This window comes from Nycticebus coucang, chromosome 4 (assembly GCF_027406575.1).
Source record: "Nycticebus coucang isolate mNycCou1 chromosome 4, mNycCou1.pri, whole genome shotgun sequence".
Taxonomy (NCBI): domain Eukaryota; kingdom Metazoa; phylum Chordata; class Mammalia; order Primates; family Lorisidae; genus Nycticebus; species Nycticebus coucang.
Window position 1 is genome coordinate 113661494 of NC_069783.1, and position 15098 is coordinate 113676591.

At 48.2% G+C, this 15098-nt stretch overlaps 1 protein-coding gene across 1 annotated transcript in view; it reads right to left on the reverse strand.

Moving 5' to 3' along the window:
* Positions 1-404: 404 nt before the first annotated feature.
* Positions 405-15098, reverse strand: part of BCL7A (BAF chromatin remodeling complex subunit BCL7A) — a 29414-nt gene continuing 14720 nt past the window's right edge. The window contains exons 5-7 of the mRNA XM_053587004.1: positions 10930-11097; positions 4826-4947; positions 405-3342 (exon numbers count right to left, since the gene is read on the reverse strand). Of these exons, the coding sequence (XP_053442979.1) occupies positions 3271-3342; positions 4826-4947; positions 10930-11097 (362 nt within the window). The 3' untranslated portion in view covers positions 405-3270. The remainder of the gene's footprint in view (positions 3343-4825; positions 4948-10929; positions 11098-15098) is intronic.

A 15098-nucleotide genomic window follows, 5' to 3' on the forward strand; every position in this document is an offset into this window, starting at 1 on the left:
CGAACTCCTAACCTCCACCAATCCCTCAGTCTCAGCCTCCTAGAGGGCTAGGATTACTGGCATGAGCCACTGTGCCTGGCCCTTGGGTGTAGCTTTAAACCAGGGCCCTGATTGGCCAGGAGAGCTGGGCCAGGGACAGCCCTGCTGTATCCTCACCTGCATAAGGTGGCCAACACCTGCTGACAGAAAAATGTTTAGTGGTTTGCATGGTACATAGCTGGTGCTCAAGAATGATAGCTCTCCTGACTGTAGAAGGTGGTAGTCCCTGTATGCAAGGGGCTTACCTAGTCCTGTATAGTGAGAGCCATGCCGCTGTGCACAAGAGGCCACAGTAGCCTGTGAGGGTTCTTCCCACCATCACTCTGACTTTCCTCTTTATTATAATGTGACAAAACCACAGAGTATTCATGATTTGAACTTTTTTTTTATTTCTGAAATGGAACCATTGTACATTGTACAAACCATATCTACTGATGGAATAAATAAGTGAAAAATTATACTGCTGTACAACACATCAAAAAAAAAAAACAAACCCAAAAAATCATAAGAGGAAAAAAAATTTAGGTAACAGTGAAAAAAGGTCTTTATGCCTCTAACCAGGTCTTCGGGCGATAGTGAACATTCCAAACCATGACACCGTTTGATAAAGGGAGGTCACCACCCTCTATGTTGGTCAGCAGCCTTCTGGGTTATGGGTATAAGTGCCAGCACTTTGTGGAATGTGTAGCCGCAGCCTCCCCAACTTCAAGTTTTGGGGGGAATTGAGTTTGCCCTGGGAGCCCTTTAGGCCACAGGGCCTGATGTCCCTGGAAGGCTTTCACCTAGGATGCCCCGGCCCTGGCTGGCAGCTGAAAGGTCTTAGATTCTGTGGTGGGGGAGGGCAAGGGGTGCAGGGCGGGTGGGGGGCAGCGGCTCCGAGGCACGGACCGCCTCATGGAAGGAAGCACATCGGATTTCGCAGTCTCATCGTCCCGCGTGGAAGGCCCTCTTGGCCAGTGTGGAGTGCAGGGCAGTTGGCGCTTTGCCCAGCGTGGCCGTGGCAGGGCCCAGGTGGTCCCAGCCGCTGGCCCATTCCTATCTTCAGGCACTTCAGAGAAAAACTAGTGACAGCCTCAGTACTGTGGGCATCATCTTCATCCTCAATCACATCAACTCCCCTTGCCTGTCCAAAAAGGTCACCGCACACATGTAGCACAGGTGGCCCTCGCCCTTCTGTCTCTGTGGATGCATGTGCTGACTCTCCTTCAGCTGTCTTGGTTGTAACTTCTCATTTTCCAAAAAAGAAAAGGACAGAAATATCCAAATTCATCTTTCATCAAAATGGAGTTTTGCTGCAAAGAAAATCATTACTCTAACTCTACAGGATCTGGAGGTAAAGCTCCAGGCGATGCGCTGAGAGGTAACGCATCTGCGGCAGTCGCAGAACACAGTTCCCAACAAAACTGACTGCCTGAGGGGCAAAATTGGTTAAGTACAGGATTTTTTTTTTTTTTAAGACAGAGACCTTTCAGCATTGCTAACTTCAACATTAAGATTTTCAAAGTTTTGTTTTTTTCCCTTATTTCAGGAGACATTTTGCATGAGGTATTTGAAATTCAGGAACATTTTGATTTTTCTTGAAGTGCAGGAAATAGATAGGCTCCCTTAAAAAAAAAACAAAACAGTAAGAGCCTCACCCTCAGAAATGCTCAGAAAATGGAATCTGGCAGACATTTCCCATGGTGGTCAGGAGAAAGACCCACACGTCAGAGGTGGCACCTGAATATGCACCAATTAGCCAAATAAAACAAAACAAAACCCACAATACCTCCCACCCCCATAACACACAATTCAAAGGGAGTTAGAACTCCAGTGCAGTAAAGAAAGCTCGGGAAGGGTTGAAGGTCTGAGGAGCCCATGTAAGAGAGCCATCCAGGCCTCAGAACCAAATGATTAGGCAGTTCGTCCAAGGGGACATCTCGGTTTAGTGAGAGGAAGTGGTCCCAGCGCAGTTGGGGATGGTGGGGAGAGTCCGTCTCTCCTTCCAGGAGGGTGTGCAAATCTTTCTAATTCCTTGGTGCCTTGTTTCTGGCCTTTGAGGCCCAACCATCAAGGCCTGCTCCCCCCATGGGGACCAACAGCACGTTCTGGGGATGAGACATGGTAGGACTGTTGGCTCCAAGAGTCAGAATGTTATGCAGAAGCGAGCGGATTTTGATCAGCTGCAATCTTGCCTCTCCAAGGCACTGGCTGGGGCACAGGGGGAGGCAGATGGAAGCAAGTGACTATGGATTTGAAATCCAAGCAACCTCCTATGAGCGAAAAGTTCAGCACCAGCTATTCCTACCTCCTGCTTCCAGCCTCCCCAGCCCTGTTAGCATCTTGCAGTCAGCCAGAGAAGCCATTTCATCTTCGGAGGTCTGGGAGAAGCCGGTGGTAGAGATGGGGGTGGGGGCAACAAGACTGGAAGTGCCAGAAAAATCTAAGGGCTTTGCATGTCCATCTAGGCCATCGTAGCCTTGGAAACAACCAGCCTCAAAGGCCCACAGGAAGTGAGGGCGTGACAAGCGCCCAGCCTGGACCGAAGAGGCCACCCTTGGGGACCATGCCCCATACCTGCAACTCCTTGGGCCTTGGAGGCTGGTGCAGACCCCATCTAGGGCTTGGGAGGGACTGAGCCCCTATACCTGGAAATCAGGTGGGCCAAGGAGCTCCCCACTCTGCCCTGCACCTGCTCTGATAAAAGTCCTGGAGCATGGAGGAGAGAGGTGAGCATGGTGGCAGGCGCTGCCCCAACAAACCAAGAGGGCACTTTGCAAAAGAAGATGCAAAACAACCGGGAAACATGCCAGAGGTCACCTCAAGGGCGCAAGGCACAAAAAAGAAAGCAGAAAGAATCGGTTGAACAGTGTGAAAGCCCGGATGAAAAGCGAATTCCTGATCAGTACCACCCTCGCATAGCTTATATCGTTAAATAGAGAAGTGGAAAAAAAAATACAGCAGCAACACAAATGTAATCTTGGCTTCCGAGACAGTGTGCAGACACTCCTGAGCTGCCGACCCGCCTCCCCAAGGACAGTCGCTTAAAGGTTCGAGTGTTTTGCTTCACAGCAGAGTTCTTCAGTGTCTGAGAAGTTACGCCGTTCTAGGTTTTCTTGGATTTGCACTTGGTAAACTTGAAACATTAGTAGTTCTGTTCGTACCCAAGAGGAGTTGCTTGGGCAAAGTTGTTCTAGAATTAATTGCTGATGTACCTTCCATGAAACATGGATCAGAGGGTTTCACTTATTTCTACATTTCTTCAGAGTTTTGTTGAGAGGCCTCCAGTTTCATCTTTTTAGAGGGGGGCACTCCTTCCAAATCCTTGTGGGGAAAAGGAAGAAAATACAGGTTAATAGGCCAGGAGCAATTTAGGCCAGATAGTTGAACATCAGCCCAGAAGGAACAGAGAGGGAGCATCTGAGCAGTTCAGACAAGCAGTTCCATCTCAAGGCCCATATTCTGACTTCAGAGGTTCACAGACCTAGGGAGACCATCACACTTGACTCCTGGAACTTTGGGAGCTCTGTGTTGTCTGGCCCCTGCCCAGCCCTGCCATATGTGAACCACGTCCCCACCCAGGACTGTTCCCCACACTCCCTTCCTCAACCCAGACTCTCAATCCTCCCATCTGTAATGAAGTGCTGGGTGGATTATTTATACACAGGTTTCAAGTTTACCCCTCTAGGGTGGCACCTGTGGCTCAACAGAGTAGGGCCCCGGCCCCATATACCGGAGGTGGCAGGTTCAAACCCAGCCAAAAACTGCAAAAAAAAAAAAAAAAAGTTTACTTCTCTAATTCTAAGGCCATCCCTGGAAGGTCCAGACCTGCTTTGCCATGTTCTAGACTACTACTAGCCCAGGGCCTGGCCTGGGCACACCCTCGACCTTTGCTGAATGTACTGTTTTTTTTTTTTTTTTTTTCTGAGACAGAGTCTTAACTCTGTTGCCTTTGATAGAGTGCTGTGGTGTCAGACCTCACAGCAACCTCAAACTCTTGGGTTCAGTAATTCTCTAGCAAGGCTGAAGTGGCTCACGCCTATAATCCTAGCATTCTGGGAGGCTGAAAAAGGTAGATTGCCTGAGCTCACAGGTTCCAGACCAGCCTGAGCCAGAAAGAGACCTCGTCTCTAAAAATAGTTGGGTGTTGTGGGGGGCACCTGTAGTTCTAGCTACTCAGCAGGTTGAGGCAAGAGGATTACTTGAGCCCAAGAATCTGAGGTTGCTGTCAGGTATGACGCCATAGCACTCTACTGAGGGTGACAAAGACTCAAAAAAAAAAAAAATCCTCTTGCCTCAGCTTCCCAAGTAGCTGGGACTACAGGTGCCTGCCACCACACTCAGCTAGTTTTAGAGGCAGGGTCTCGCTCTTGCTCAGGCTGCTATTGAACTTCTGAGCTCAAGCAATCCAACTGCCTCAGCCTCCCAGAGTGTCAGGATTATAGCCATGAGCCATTGCTGAATGTACTTATTATGTATGTTATTCTGGAGGAAAGGGTCTATAGTTGTCACCAAATTCCAACAAAGTCCCATGACCCCCCAAAAGGTTCAACACTCACTCACTCAGCCATCACCCAATCATCCAGGGCATCTTCAACCTAATCTGTTGTCTGAGACCAAACTCCTAACAGATACTCCCCACTGGCCTAAGAGAAAGCCCAGGCCTAGACAGTACCCAGCAGCCTTCCTCCCTGCCTGCACCCCATACCTGCTAGCAAGTCCCACCAAATTCATCCACCCCTCTGAACTGCCCACTTCCCCATCCACACCTGACCTAGACGCTCTTCTGAGACCACAATCAAGGTACCTGAGAGATTGCTGACGTCTCTGCAGCTAAACCTGAATCTCCAGACAGCTGCCGTTCTACTTTCTCTGTACTGTTCATCGAGTGTTCCATCGAAGACTGTGAATTCTGTTCATCAGAAGCATCTGAGGAATAGCAAGATAACAGAAGCTGTTTTCAGGCACGTGAAATAAAGAGCCAGATGGGCCAGATACTAAAAATACCTGTAACTGGGGAGTTGTATGCTTGGTGGTCTTCAAGGGCTGCAATGGGGGTGGGGTAGGGCTAGGAGAAGCCCCTTGTTTGTTAGTGATGCTTTTCTAAGCAGCCAGGCCACGTGCTAGCCCTGGGGTTCCAAACCCTCTCCTGCACCCTTATTAGCAAGTAAGTTCCTGGGACCAGGAGACACTGTGGGCTCAAGCTGCGTGCACAGGGCGCCCCCTGGTGGCCCCATAGTGCGCCAACAATCATGGCTGCGCCTCCTTCTCCCTGCTGGATGAGCCTGAGGAACGTCAAAAGTACTTGACCCTTTGTAAGCATTTTTCTTAATATGGGTACTTTTAAAGATTTTTTTTTTTTTGAGACAGAGTCTCATTTACTAACCCTCGGTAGAGTGCTGTTGTGTCACAGCTCACAGCAACCTCCAAATCCTTGGGCTTAGGCGATTCTCTTGCCTCAGCCTCCCGAGGAGTAGCTGGGATTACAGGCACCCGCCACAACGCCTGGTGATTTTTCTGTTGCAGTTTGGCTGGGGCTGGGTTTGAACCCACCACCCTCGGTATACAGGGCCGGGCCGGCGCCCTACCCACTAAGCCACAGGCACCGCCCAGTGTGGGTACTTTTCCGATTGTCAGAACAATGACTGATCATTGCAGGAAAGAGAAAATGCAGAAAAAAATAAAGGTAAAATCACCTGTCACTCATGCTACCCAGAGAACACCCCTCTAATGCTTCAGACTTAAGAAGTTTCCCATCTTTCCAGAGTTTTCCTCCTAATGCATGTTATTTTACCCTCTCCCCAAACAGGGATCACAAGGTATTTGGGAAACATTTTTCACGTCTTTAAAAAATCTGTAAGTACCAGAGCTTACGAAACAGTAGCACAGTAGCCCTCTGAGCCACTGGTACATCTAATGGATCCAGGTATTGAGTTGACTTCCCAGGCCCCAGTCTCCCTGCTGCTTCACCCCAGGTTTCTTCAGCAGAAAGGAAGGTACAGGCTGGGGTAGGGGTGGCAGTAGTTCTATCTACAGCCTACTGGGCACAGAGCTGGGGACTCATGCAGAGAACAGCAAAATCCCATCAGAGCCCCAACACTGTGTTTCCCTGATTTTAAAAAAAAGCACACTCAACTAATCCTAAAGAACACCTAAGCAGCCAAGACTTTCTGGGGTTTCTGAGGCAGAGAAATAACAAAGCAGGGGGAAAATCTAGGCTTAAGTTTAAAAGCAATCAGGCAATACTGGACTAAGGGAGGGGTCTGACGCAAGCAGGTGCAGGGGGCTCTGAACAAGCAAGCGTGAGGGGGTTGATGATAGCAAATGCTTGTTACTCTTCAAACCAGGAGACCTGACATTCATCCAGTATCATGGGCCAGGCTCCAAGCTGAACTCTGTTGTGTCATAGGGTGAGGATCAGGTGTCCACAATCACCAGGGCTGGGTTCTGCCTACAGCCTAGTGTGTTTGGAGACAGATCTGGGTTTGAATACTGCCTGCACCGCCTCTGCCAGGTGAGGGGCTCTCAGTCTCAGAGGGCCTCTGTGTAGAAACAAGGTGGATAATAGCCACCCCCCGTGGAGTAGCTGTGAGATCAAATGGAATGACACGACCAACACCCAAACAGCAGCCCCCGCAGGTGGGAGTAACTGAGGGATTGTCTAGGGCACAGAGCCAAACTCCCCATAAACCTGAAATTTCTGATACTTTCAGTTTTACCTTTAAAATCCATGTTAATGGAAGTACCTCAAAAAGTTAAACACAGAATTACCAAACAACCTGCCAATTCCACTCTTAGGCACATGCCCCAAGAGAACTGAAAACTAGGACTCAAATAGAAGTTTGTACATGGATGTTCACAGCCTCCCTATTCACAATAGCCAGAAGGAGGAAACGGCCTAAAAGTAACTGGACAGATGAACAGATACACACACAGTAGAGTATGATGCAGCAGCAAAATGAATGAACCCCTGAGGCTGGGCGTGGTGGCTCACGCCTATAATTCTAACACTCTGGGAGGTTGAGAAAGGTGGATTGTTCAAACTCAGGAGTTTGAGCCCAGCCTGAGCAAGAGTGAGACCTCATCTCTAGTAAAAAAAATAGATAAACTAGCCAGGCATTGTGGTGGGCACCTATAGTCCCAGTTCCTCAGGAGACTAAAGCAAGAGGATCTCTTGAGCTTCAGAGTTTGAGGTTACTGTGAGCTATGATGCCACAGCACTCTACCCAGGGTAACAGAGTGAGACTCTGTCTCTAAAAAACAAACAAACAAACAAAAAAATAAAGCTCTGACGTGTACTACAACACAGACGAACACTGAAATCATGATGCTGTGTAAAAAGAAGCCAGACTCCACTTACATGAAATGTTCAGATCAGGCAATTTCACAGAGGCAGAAAGAGATTAGAGGTTACCAGGGAATAGGGGAAGGAGAAATGGGAGTGACCGCTAGTGGGTAAGAGATTGTTCTTTGGCATGATGGAAATGTTCTGGAGCTAGACAGAGGTGGTAGTTGACAATCTTGTCAGTATACTAAATACCAGTGAATTGTTATTTACTTAAAAGTTAATTTTACGTGAATTTAATCTCAATAAAAAGAAAAAATCCACGTTAGTGTTATATTCTATTTCATAATACCTATGCTTATAATAACATAAACATTTAACATTCTTACTGACCTAGAAAATTTGCCACATCTGTGGCATCGCATGTGACCGTAGTTCCTTTTCTGCTGGGCACAGAAGGCTTGGCAGAGTGGAGTGGGATGTGGGTGCCCCAGATGTAGGCTTAGAAATCATGAAGGTGGCTAATTACCCAGAAATTCATGTTGACCCTTGCTGGGTGGAGAGGTACCCCAGCAGAGGTCTCCCCTGAAAGCCAGGCCTGAGAGCTCAGGGGGAACTGGCCTCTGGAGCTCACACAGCATTCAAGGGTTCAGGGCAGCAGCTGATTCTCTAAGCGCAGTGGTGTTGAAATTCACCCAGAGGAAATTTTCCTGGAGACTAAATTTAGTCCAGGGAGCTTGGATATTATGTCATTCCCTGAACTCACTCAGCGGTAAACAAGTTCAAAGCAAGGTCAACGGCTGGCGGCCAACCTGCCCTATCCCGGCAGACAGTGGGTACCCACCTGGGAAGGCCGTGTTAGTCTGGTCCTTGGGCCCCTCTCACAGGGAGCCTGTCAATGGGCAGGTGGGTCTGAACAGCACATGGGCAGTCATGTGGGCCCAGAGGTCTGCAGTGGCCCGCTTGGGTCCCAACGCTTTAGCTTTTGGTGATGGTGGCAAGGTGGATAGTGGTTAGCAAAATATGGTAGTTATGCAAGCATTCACCTAAAACAATTCCTGTAGCTGAGTTCTAACTGGGCCTTAGAGCAAAGGAGATACAAACTCAAAACATGGGAGAAATAAAGCCATAGCCAGAAGGAAACCAGGATGGGAAAGAAGCCAGAGTGTAGCTGTGGACATGGCCCACGCCAGCCCCCAGCACCCCCAGAAATACTTCCCTGCTCCCCAGATCCCTCCTACGTGCCTGGCTCCTGGTCAAGCACTTTGCTGATGTTCTCACCTCCTCCAGCCTTACAACGACTGACAAGGGAGGCCATCTCATTCTATAAACAAGGAAACAGAAAGGTGCGTGGGAGGTGATGGTGCCTGCCCAAGGCCACACAGCTAGTGTCTGCCTGGATGTGACCACAGCCCTGTCCTGACCCCTCTGCTTTCTACCTGCACAGCCACCTGGCCGGGACTCCCATGAGAAGCCTGGTGGACAGGCCAGATGGGGGCTGGGGTAGGAGTGGTGGTCCATGCTGCACGCAGTGAAGTCTACTCTAGGGCAAAGCCACTAGGACACTGGCTCTCTTCTGGAGGCAATCTTTCATCCCACACTGTAATCTGGCAATGTCTGGAGACAATTTTAGTGTCCCAACTGGGGAGGGAGAGACACTAGCATCTAGTGGATAAAGGCCAGAGATGCTGTTACACCTCCCATGATGCACAGGACACCCTCCCCGGCAGTAAAAATTATCCAGCCCAAAATGCCAATAGTGCCAAGGCCTAGATTCCTGTTCCAGCAGGAAAAGTCATTCTACCCACAATCTCTCTGGAGGAAATCTCAGCACATCTATAGGCATTTTAAGTGCACATGCCCTTTGACTAAACCAGTGGTTCTCAACCTTCCTAATGCTGCAGCCCTTAAATATAGTTCCTGTGGATCAAGGTTGAGAACTGCTGGACTGAACAGTTTTGCTTCCAGGGGCACAGCCTATATAGATCCACCTGCACCTGGGCAAAGATGTGGATAGGTGTAGGCATGAGATTCCCTGAGGCAATGCATGTGCATAAAAGATACAGAAACACTATCATGGGGGGAGGAACTATTTATTTTATTATTATTATTTTTTTTTTATGAGATAGAGCCTCAAGCTGTTGCCCTGGGTAGAGTGCTGTAGCATCACAGCTCACAGCAACCTCCAAGGCAAGTCACCACCATTCCCATTCAACACACACACAAATACACATTCATATGTACAAATCTGTCCCCACCTCCATAATCAGACCACTCCTTACCACCTCCTGTTCCTCTCCCACCCCAGGTCTGATTACCATCTTCTCTCTGGACAACTGCAGCAGCCCCTCACTGGGCTTCCTATCTACACCCAGGTTCTACCTTGTCAGTTCTCAATCCTTCAGATCAGATCACCCAAACCCCAAGGGCTCTCATCTCACGTGTTAGAAAAACCTGGGCTGGGCAGTAGCCTTTGGAGGCCCCCATGCCAGAGGCCTGGCCGCCTCCTTTAATGCCACATTTTTCAGTACCTCATGCACCTTCCTCCAACCATGCTGAACACACTCCTGCCACAGGGCCTTTGCACCACCTGCCATGTTCTTCTCCAGATACACACTGGCTCACTCTTTGCCTAGGTTGAGCCTGTGGTTATGTCAGCTTCTCAGTGAGGCCTTCCCTGACTGCCCTCTATTTAAAACTACGACACCCCTATTGTTCAGCAAGACTCCCCATTCTCCTTTTCTACTGTCTAATTCACCACAGACTGTCTTTTTTTGTCGTTTAGCAGGCCAGGGCAGGGTCGAACCCACCAGCCCCGAAGCATGTGGCCAAAGCCCTAACCACTGAGCAAAGGCACCAGCCTTTTTTTTTTATAATAGGATTTTTTTTGTTAATTAAATGATAGCTGTGTACATTGATATAATCATGGGGCATCATTCACTAGCTTCACAGACCATTTACCAAGTTTCACATATACCCTTGTAAGATGCACTTTTTTTTTTTTTGAGACAGAGCCTTACTCTGTAGCCTTGGGTACAGTGTCATGGTATCATCATAGCTCACAGCAACCTCAAACTCTTGGGCTCAAACAATATAGTCTTGCCTCAGTTTTTCTATCATTTTTAGTAGAAATGGGGTCTCAGTCTTGCTCAGGCTGGTCTCGAACTCCTTAGCTCAAGCAATCCACTTGCCTCAGCCTCTCAGACTATACTACCTGACTTTTTTTTTTTTTTTTTTTTTTGTAGAGACAGAGTTTCACTTTATTGCCCTCGGTAGAGTGCCGTGGCGTCACACAGCTCACAGCAACCTCCAACTCCTGGGCTTAGGCGATTCTCCTGCCTCAGCCTCCCGAGTAGCTGGGACTACAGGCGCCCACCACAACGCCCGGCTATTTTTTTGTTGCAGTTTTGGCCGGGGCTGGGTTTGAACCGGCCACCCTCGGTATATGGGGCCGGTGCCCTGCTCACTGAGCCACAGGCGCCGCCCCTACCTGACTTTTTAATCATATCAAGAGACTCTGCACTCTGGGTGGTACCTTTTCTGAGAGGGCCTCCTTAAAAACTTGTCCCCTGACTGCTGAAGTATGAGTGGAGACCCTAAGGAGCCCAGCCCTAGACAGCACGTACCTTCAGCCCCGGGGTGCCCCTTCCCATCTGCCTGGGCCTCGTCTGCCTTGGCTTCAGCACCATCACCTGGCACAGCGGAGTTGGGCTCTGGGGCAGGGCTTGAGTTGCTGCTGTTCTCCTGCTTGATCGGGGAGGCATCTGCTATGGAGCTCTGATTGCTGTTGTCATCTGCATGATGGGGACAGAAGCAGAGCATGAAATCCTGAAGCTGCCCTGAGCCCCCACACCTGAGCCCCACAGGATGCTCTCCCAGGAAAAGATCTGGATACTTCTTCCTCCTGAGCTGACCACCGTCCAGGGCCACCCCACATGGTCTGACCTTTTTCCCAGTTACTCCTGAGAAGACACCTGTATGTGGAGATGGCTAGCTAGAGATGGGGCCTAACACATTTCAAATCTTTGGGGGACATCTGAGGCCTAATTCTAGGTGGATAAATGAGACATTGTGTGTATCGAGAGGGCAGCTCAGCATGGTCCAGGGAGCATTACTGTCCAGATGGTTCATCCACTTCACCAAGCCTCTAGGCCTGTTTCCACTCATTGTGAAACAAAAAGGAGAGAACAAGACAGCAGCAGAAGGTGGTATATTCCAAAGGCCATTTGGTCTGATCTCTTCAAGTCAGTATCGTTTTTATTTAAAAAAAAAAAAAAGAAAGAAAGAAAAAGAGAAGGTAGAAACATGCAAGTTAGTTATAGAGTAAAAGAAAGTTAAGAGACCCAATGACTAAATATGATGGAAATTATTTGGATCCTGTTTTGAACATGCCAGCTGTAACATTTTGGAACAATTGGGGGATTTGTACATGATCTGGATTTAAAAGCTATTAGGGAATTGTTAATTCTGTTAGAAGGAATAATGGTACAGTACAGAGAAATGGTACTTTTTAGCAATGTATGCTATAATGAAATGTTTAGATATAGACTTAAGTGTCATGATGCAGGAGAAATTTACTTTAAAATTCTTTAGTGCAGGTTGCATACAACTGTTGGAACTCCTTGAACTTTACACTTGGCTGTGAGTATTTTTTATGTAAATTAGACTTTAATTTAAAAAAAACCACATTAAAAAATAGACAAGGGAAATACGGCATGTTCATGAAAACCAAGGTGGAAGGTATAATGGGGTTCATTGTAGTATTCTCTCTGCTGTTCTCTACAAAGAAACTTTTCACAGTGAAAAAAGGGAATAGTTAACTGGGCAATGGCATTCAGGAGCAAAGCTGGGGGACCCAGGAGACACCTCTCCTTGGCTTGTCCCCCACCCCTTCCAGGGCATGGACAGTCAGTTTAAACTGCAGATACCCAAGTGGAGATTTCAAAAATACCACCACAATCTGGCACTGCCTTTCTAGACCATGCTGCACCTGGGACTAAGGCCATTTTTGCAAAATGAGCAAGATACCCCAACCAGACCTGGGCACCAGCTACATACCAGGCACTGGGCAAGGACATTTATGATCACCTCATTTAATCTTCCCAACAACCTACCAGAAAGGTGTTGTGACCACCTTCACAGAGGGGAAAACTGAGGCACAGAGCCGCAGACCCACTGGTTCAGACTCACCTGCCCAACTCTCAGCCCTGAGCCTCTCCTCTACCTCAATCTGTCCAGGAAGCACCAGGCAGTAAGGCAGCCAAAAATGGGTAAATTGGATCTTATTTTAAGCGTATTCTGGGGTGGTTATTACACAAAAGCATCCTCTTGTGAATTCTGGAACTTAAAAAAAAAAAGGATGTGCACTCTCCTGATTTATCCTTCAAGAAAGTCTAAACTGGCGGTGCCTGTGGCTCAGTGAGTAGGGCGCTGGCCCCATATGCCAAGGGTGGCGGGTTCAAACCCAGCCCCGGCCAAACTGCAACAACAAAAAAAAATAGCTGGGCGTTCTGGCGGGTGCCTGTGGTCCCAGCTGCTTGGGAGGCTGAGGCAGGAGAATCGCATAAGCCCAAGAGTTAGAGGTTGCTGTGAGCCGTGTGACGCCACGGCACTCTACCGAGGGAGGTACAGTGAGATTCTGTCTCTACAAAAAAAAAAAGAAAAAAAGAAAGTCTAAACTTTTCTTTTTTTTTTTTTTGGAGAGTCTCACTATGTGGCCTTCAGGAGAGTGGTATTACAGCTCACAGCAACCTCCAGCTCCTGGATTTAAGCGATTCTCTTGCCTCAGCCTCCCGAGTAGCTGGGGAACTACGCCCGCCACAACGCCCAGCTATTTTTTTGTTGCAACTGTCGTTGTTGAGCAGGGCTGGGCTCGAACCCTCCAGCCTTGGTGTATGTGGCCAGCGCCCTACTCACTGAGCTACGGCCACCACCTAAACTTCTTTTCTATCCAACGTATGTGTGCAGGTGTGTAAAAAGCTCAAGCTACTCAGCCTGAGGTTATGTTAATTAATGACAATAAATTCTAATGTTTAACCAGTCAGCCATCTGAGGATAGCCTGGGAACCTGGTAACAGTGTGACCTTGACGCTTGGGCTGACATCAGCTGAATCTTGAAGACTAAAGAGCCAAATGCATATACCCTCTCCAGTCATGTTCTGCTGTGCCCATCCTCCCACTTGAAGCCTTCCAGAAAACTCACCAGGTCCCCATCTTTCCCTGCTCAGGAAGTTTGCACATCCTGTAGTCTGACTTGGTTTTGGTGGCACATGTACTAAAATGGAAATGATACTGGGAAGGTGAACAGGGCTCCTTGTCCAGGGACCTGGTTTGCTAGGCATCCTAGATTTTTCTGGAGTGTTAATCCAAGCCACAAACCTGTATTCTGCCTTTGAAGGACCTCAAATGCCAGCACTGGCGCTGGAAGCTATGAACTTCCTACCTGGGAAAGTTACTGCACTCTCTGAGCCTTAGTTTCTCCATCCGTAAAATGGGGCATGTTATTAGATTCAAATGAGATAATGCAAAAACTGTGCTTAGCATCATGTTCGCACACTGTAACAGTCTCATAAATGTGAGCTGTTAACATGCCAAGGCTTTTAAGGGATTATCTTGATTTTATGAAGTAGGCACTATCAGTTCCATTCTACAGGTTAAAACTAAACAAACCCAAAGGCTAGAGGTTAAGCAAGCAGCCCAAGAACACACAGCCAGGTGGAGGTCCTGGGAGAGTTAGGATTTGGTGGGACCCTGACCTCTATTTGAAAAGGTGTTCACCTGCCATTCTATGACCATGACCCAAGCCTAGATTCTGAGCCAGGCCTGGGGGCTCCTCAATCCCCAGAGAGGAATGGAGCTAAGCAATACCAGGGAGATAGGTCACATCCAAGCTCAGATATCTACTTCTGAAAATCAAATGTACCCCAACTGAGATCCTATGGCCTAATTGGGGGTGGGGGTAGGCTTTTTTGACACGTTAACCAGCAGCAAAGCTCCCCTGTGCTTGCCTGAAGCCAGTTCGGCAACCAGCAAGCCTCCCTGTCCTGGGAGCTGGAGTCTGTGTTTTGCAGACTAGTCAGTTTGGGCAAACAGAGAAGTTTGTTTGCCTTCCTTCCCTAGACTGAGACAACTTTGGGTTGAGAGATGTTAGAAATTCCAGCAAACCAACATTCCTTTTTGATTTCCTTATTTAGTTATTTATCTGATACTGCCTCATTGTACCAAAGGTTTGGGTTGGTCACAAGTACAAAGACATTGAAGTTGGGATCAAGAAACAAACAAAGGCAGGGATTACCAGCTCTTGTCCCAAGTGGGCGAGGTGGGTGACAAAATGAGATGGTGGAGCCAGGTGGGCTTAGAGAGGCCATGTCCCCCCTTAAAGGACACTGTTTGGGCTTCACATGGCCCCTGCCTTGGGGGAGCACAAAATCAAGGGTGCCAGACCTAATTTCTCAAAGAACAGCAGTAATGCAGATTTTCTAACTTATAAATATTGGACAGTAACTCAATTTTTGAAAAAATTCAGGTTTGACCAAAGTGGTTTTCCTTGGAGAGGCAGGGACAGGTGACCAGGAGGTCATCTGCAGGACCATGGGGACAGGCTGGGAATGCTCAGGTGTTCTGATCTGGGTGAGTTAGACGGGTGTGTGCAGTTTGGGAACATTTCATACAGCCTTTCCTCTCTGATAAAAAGGTAAAAAGAGAACTAAACACCAGCATAGGAAACAATGGCTGATAGCTACAGCACTGATGTCGATTGGTGGGATGCTGGCTACAACTTTTGTTTTTGGTGAGG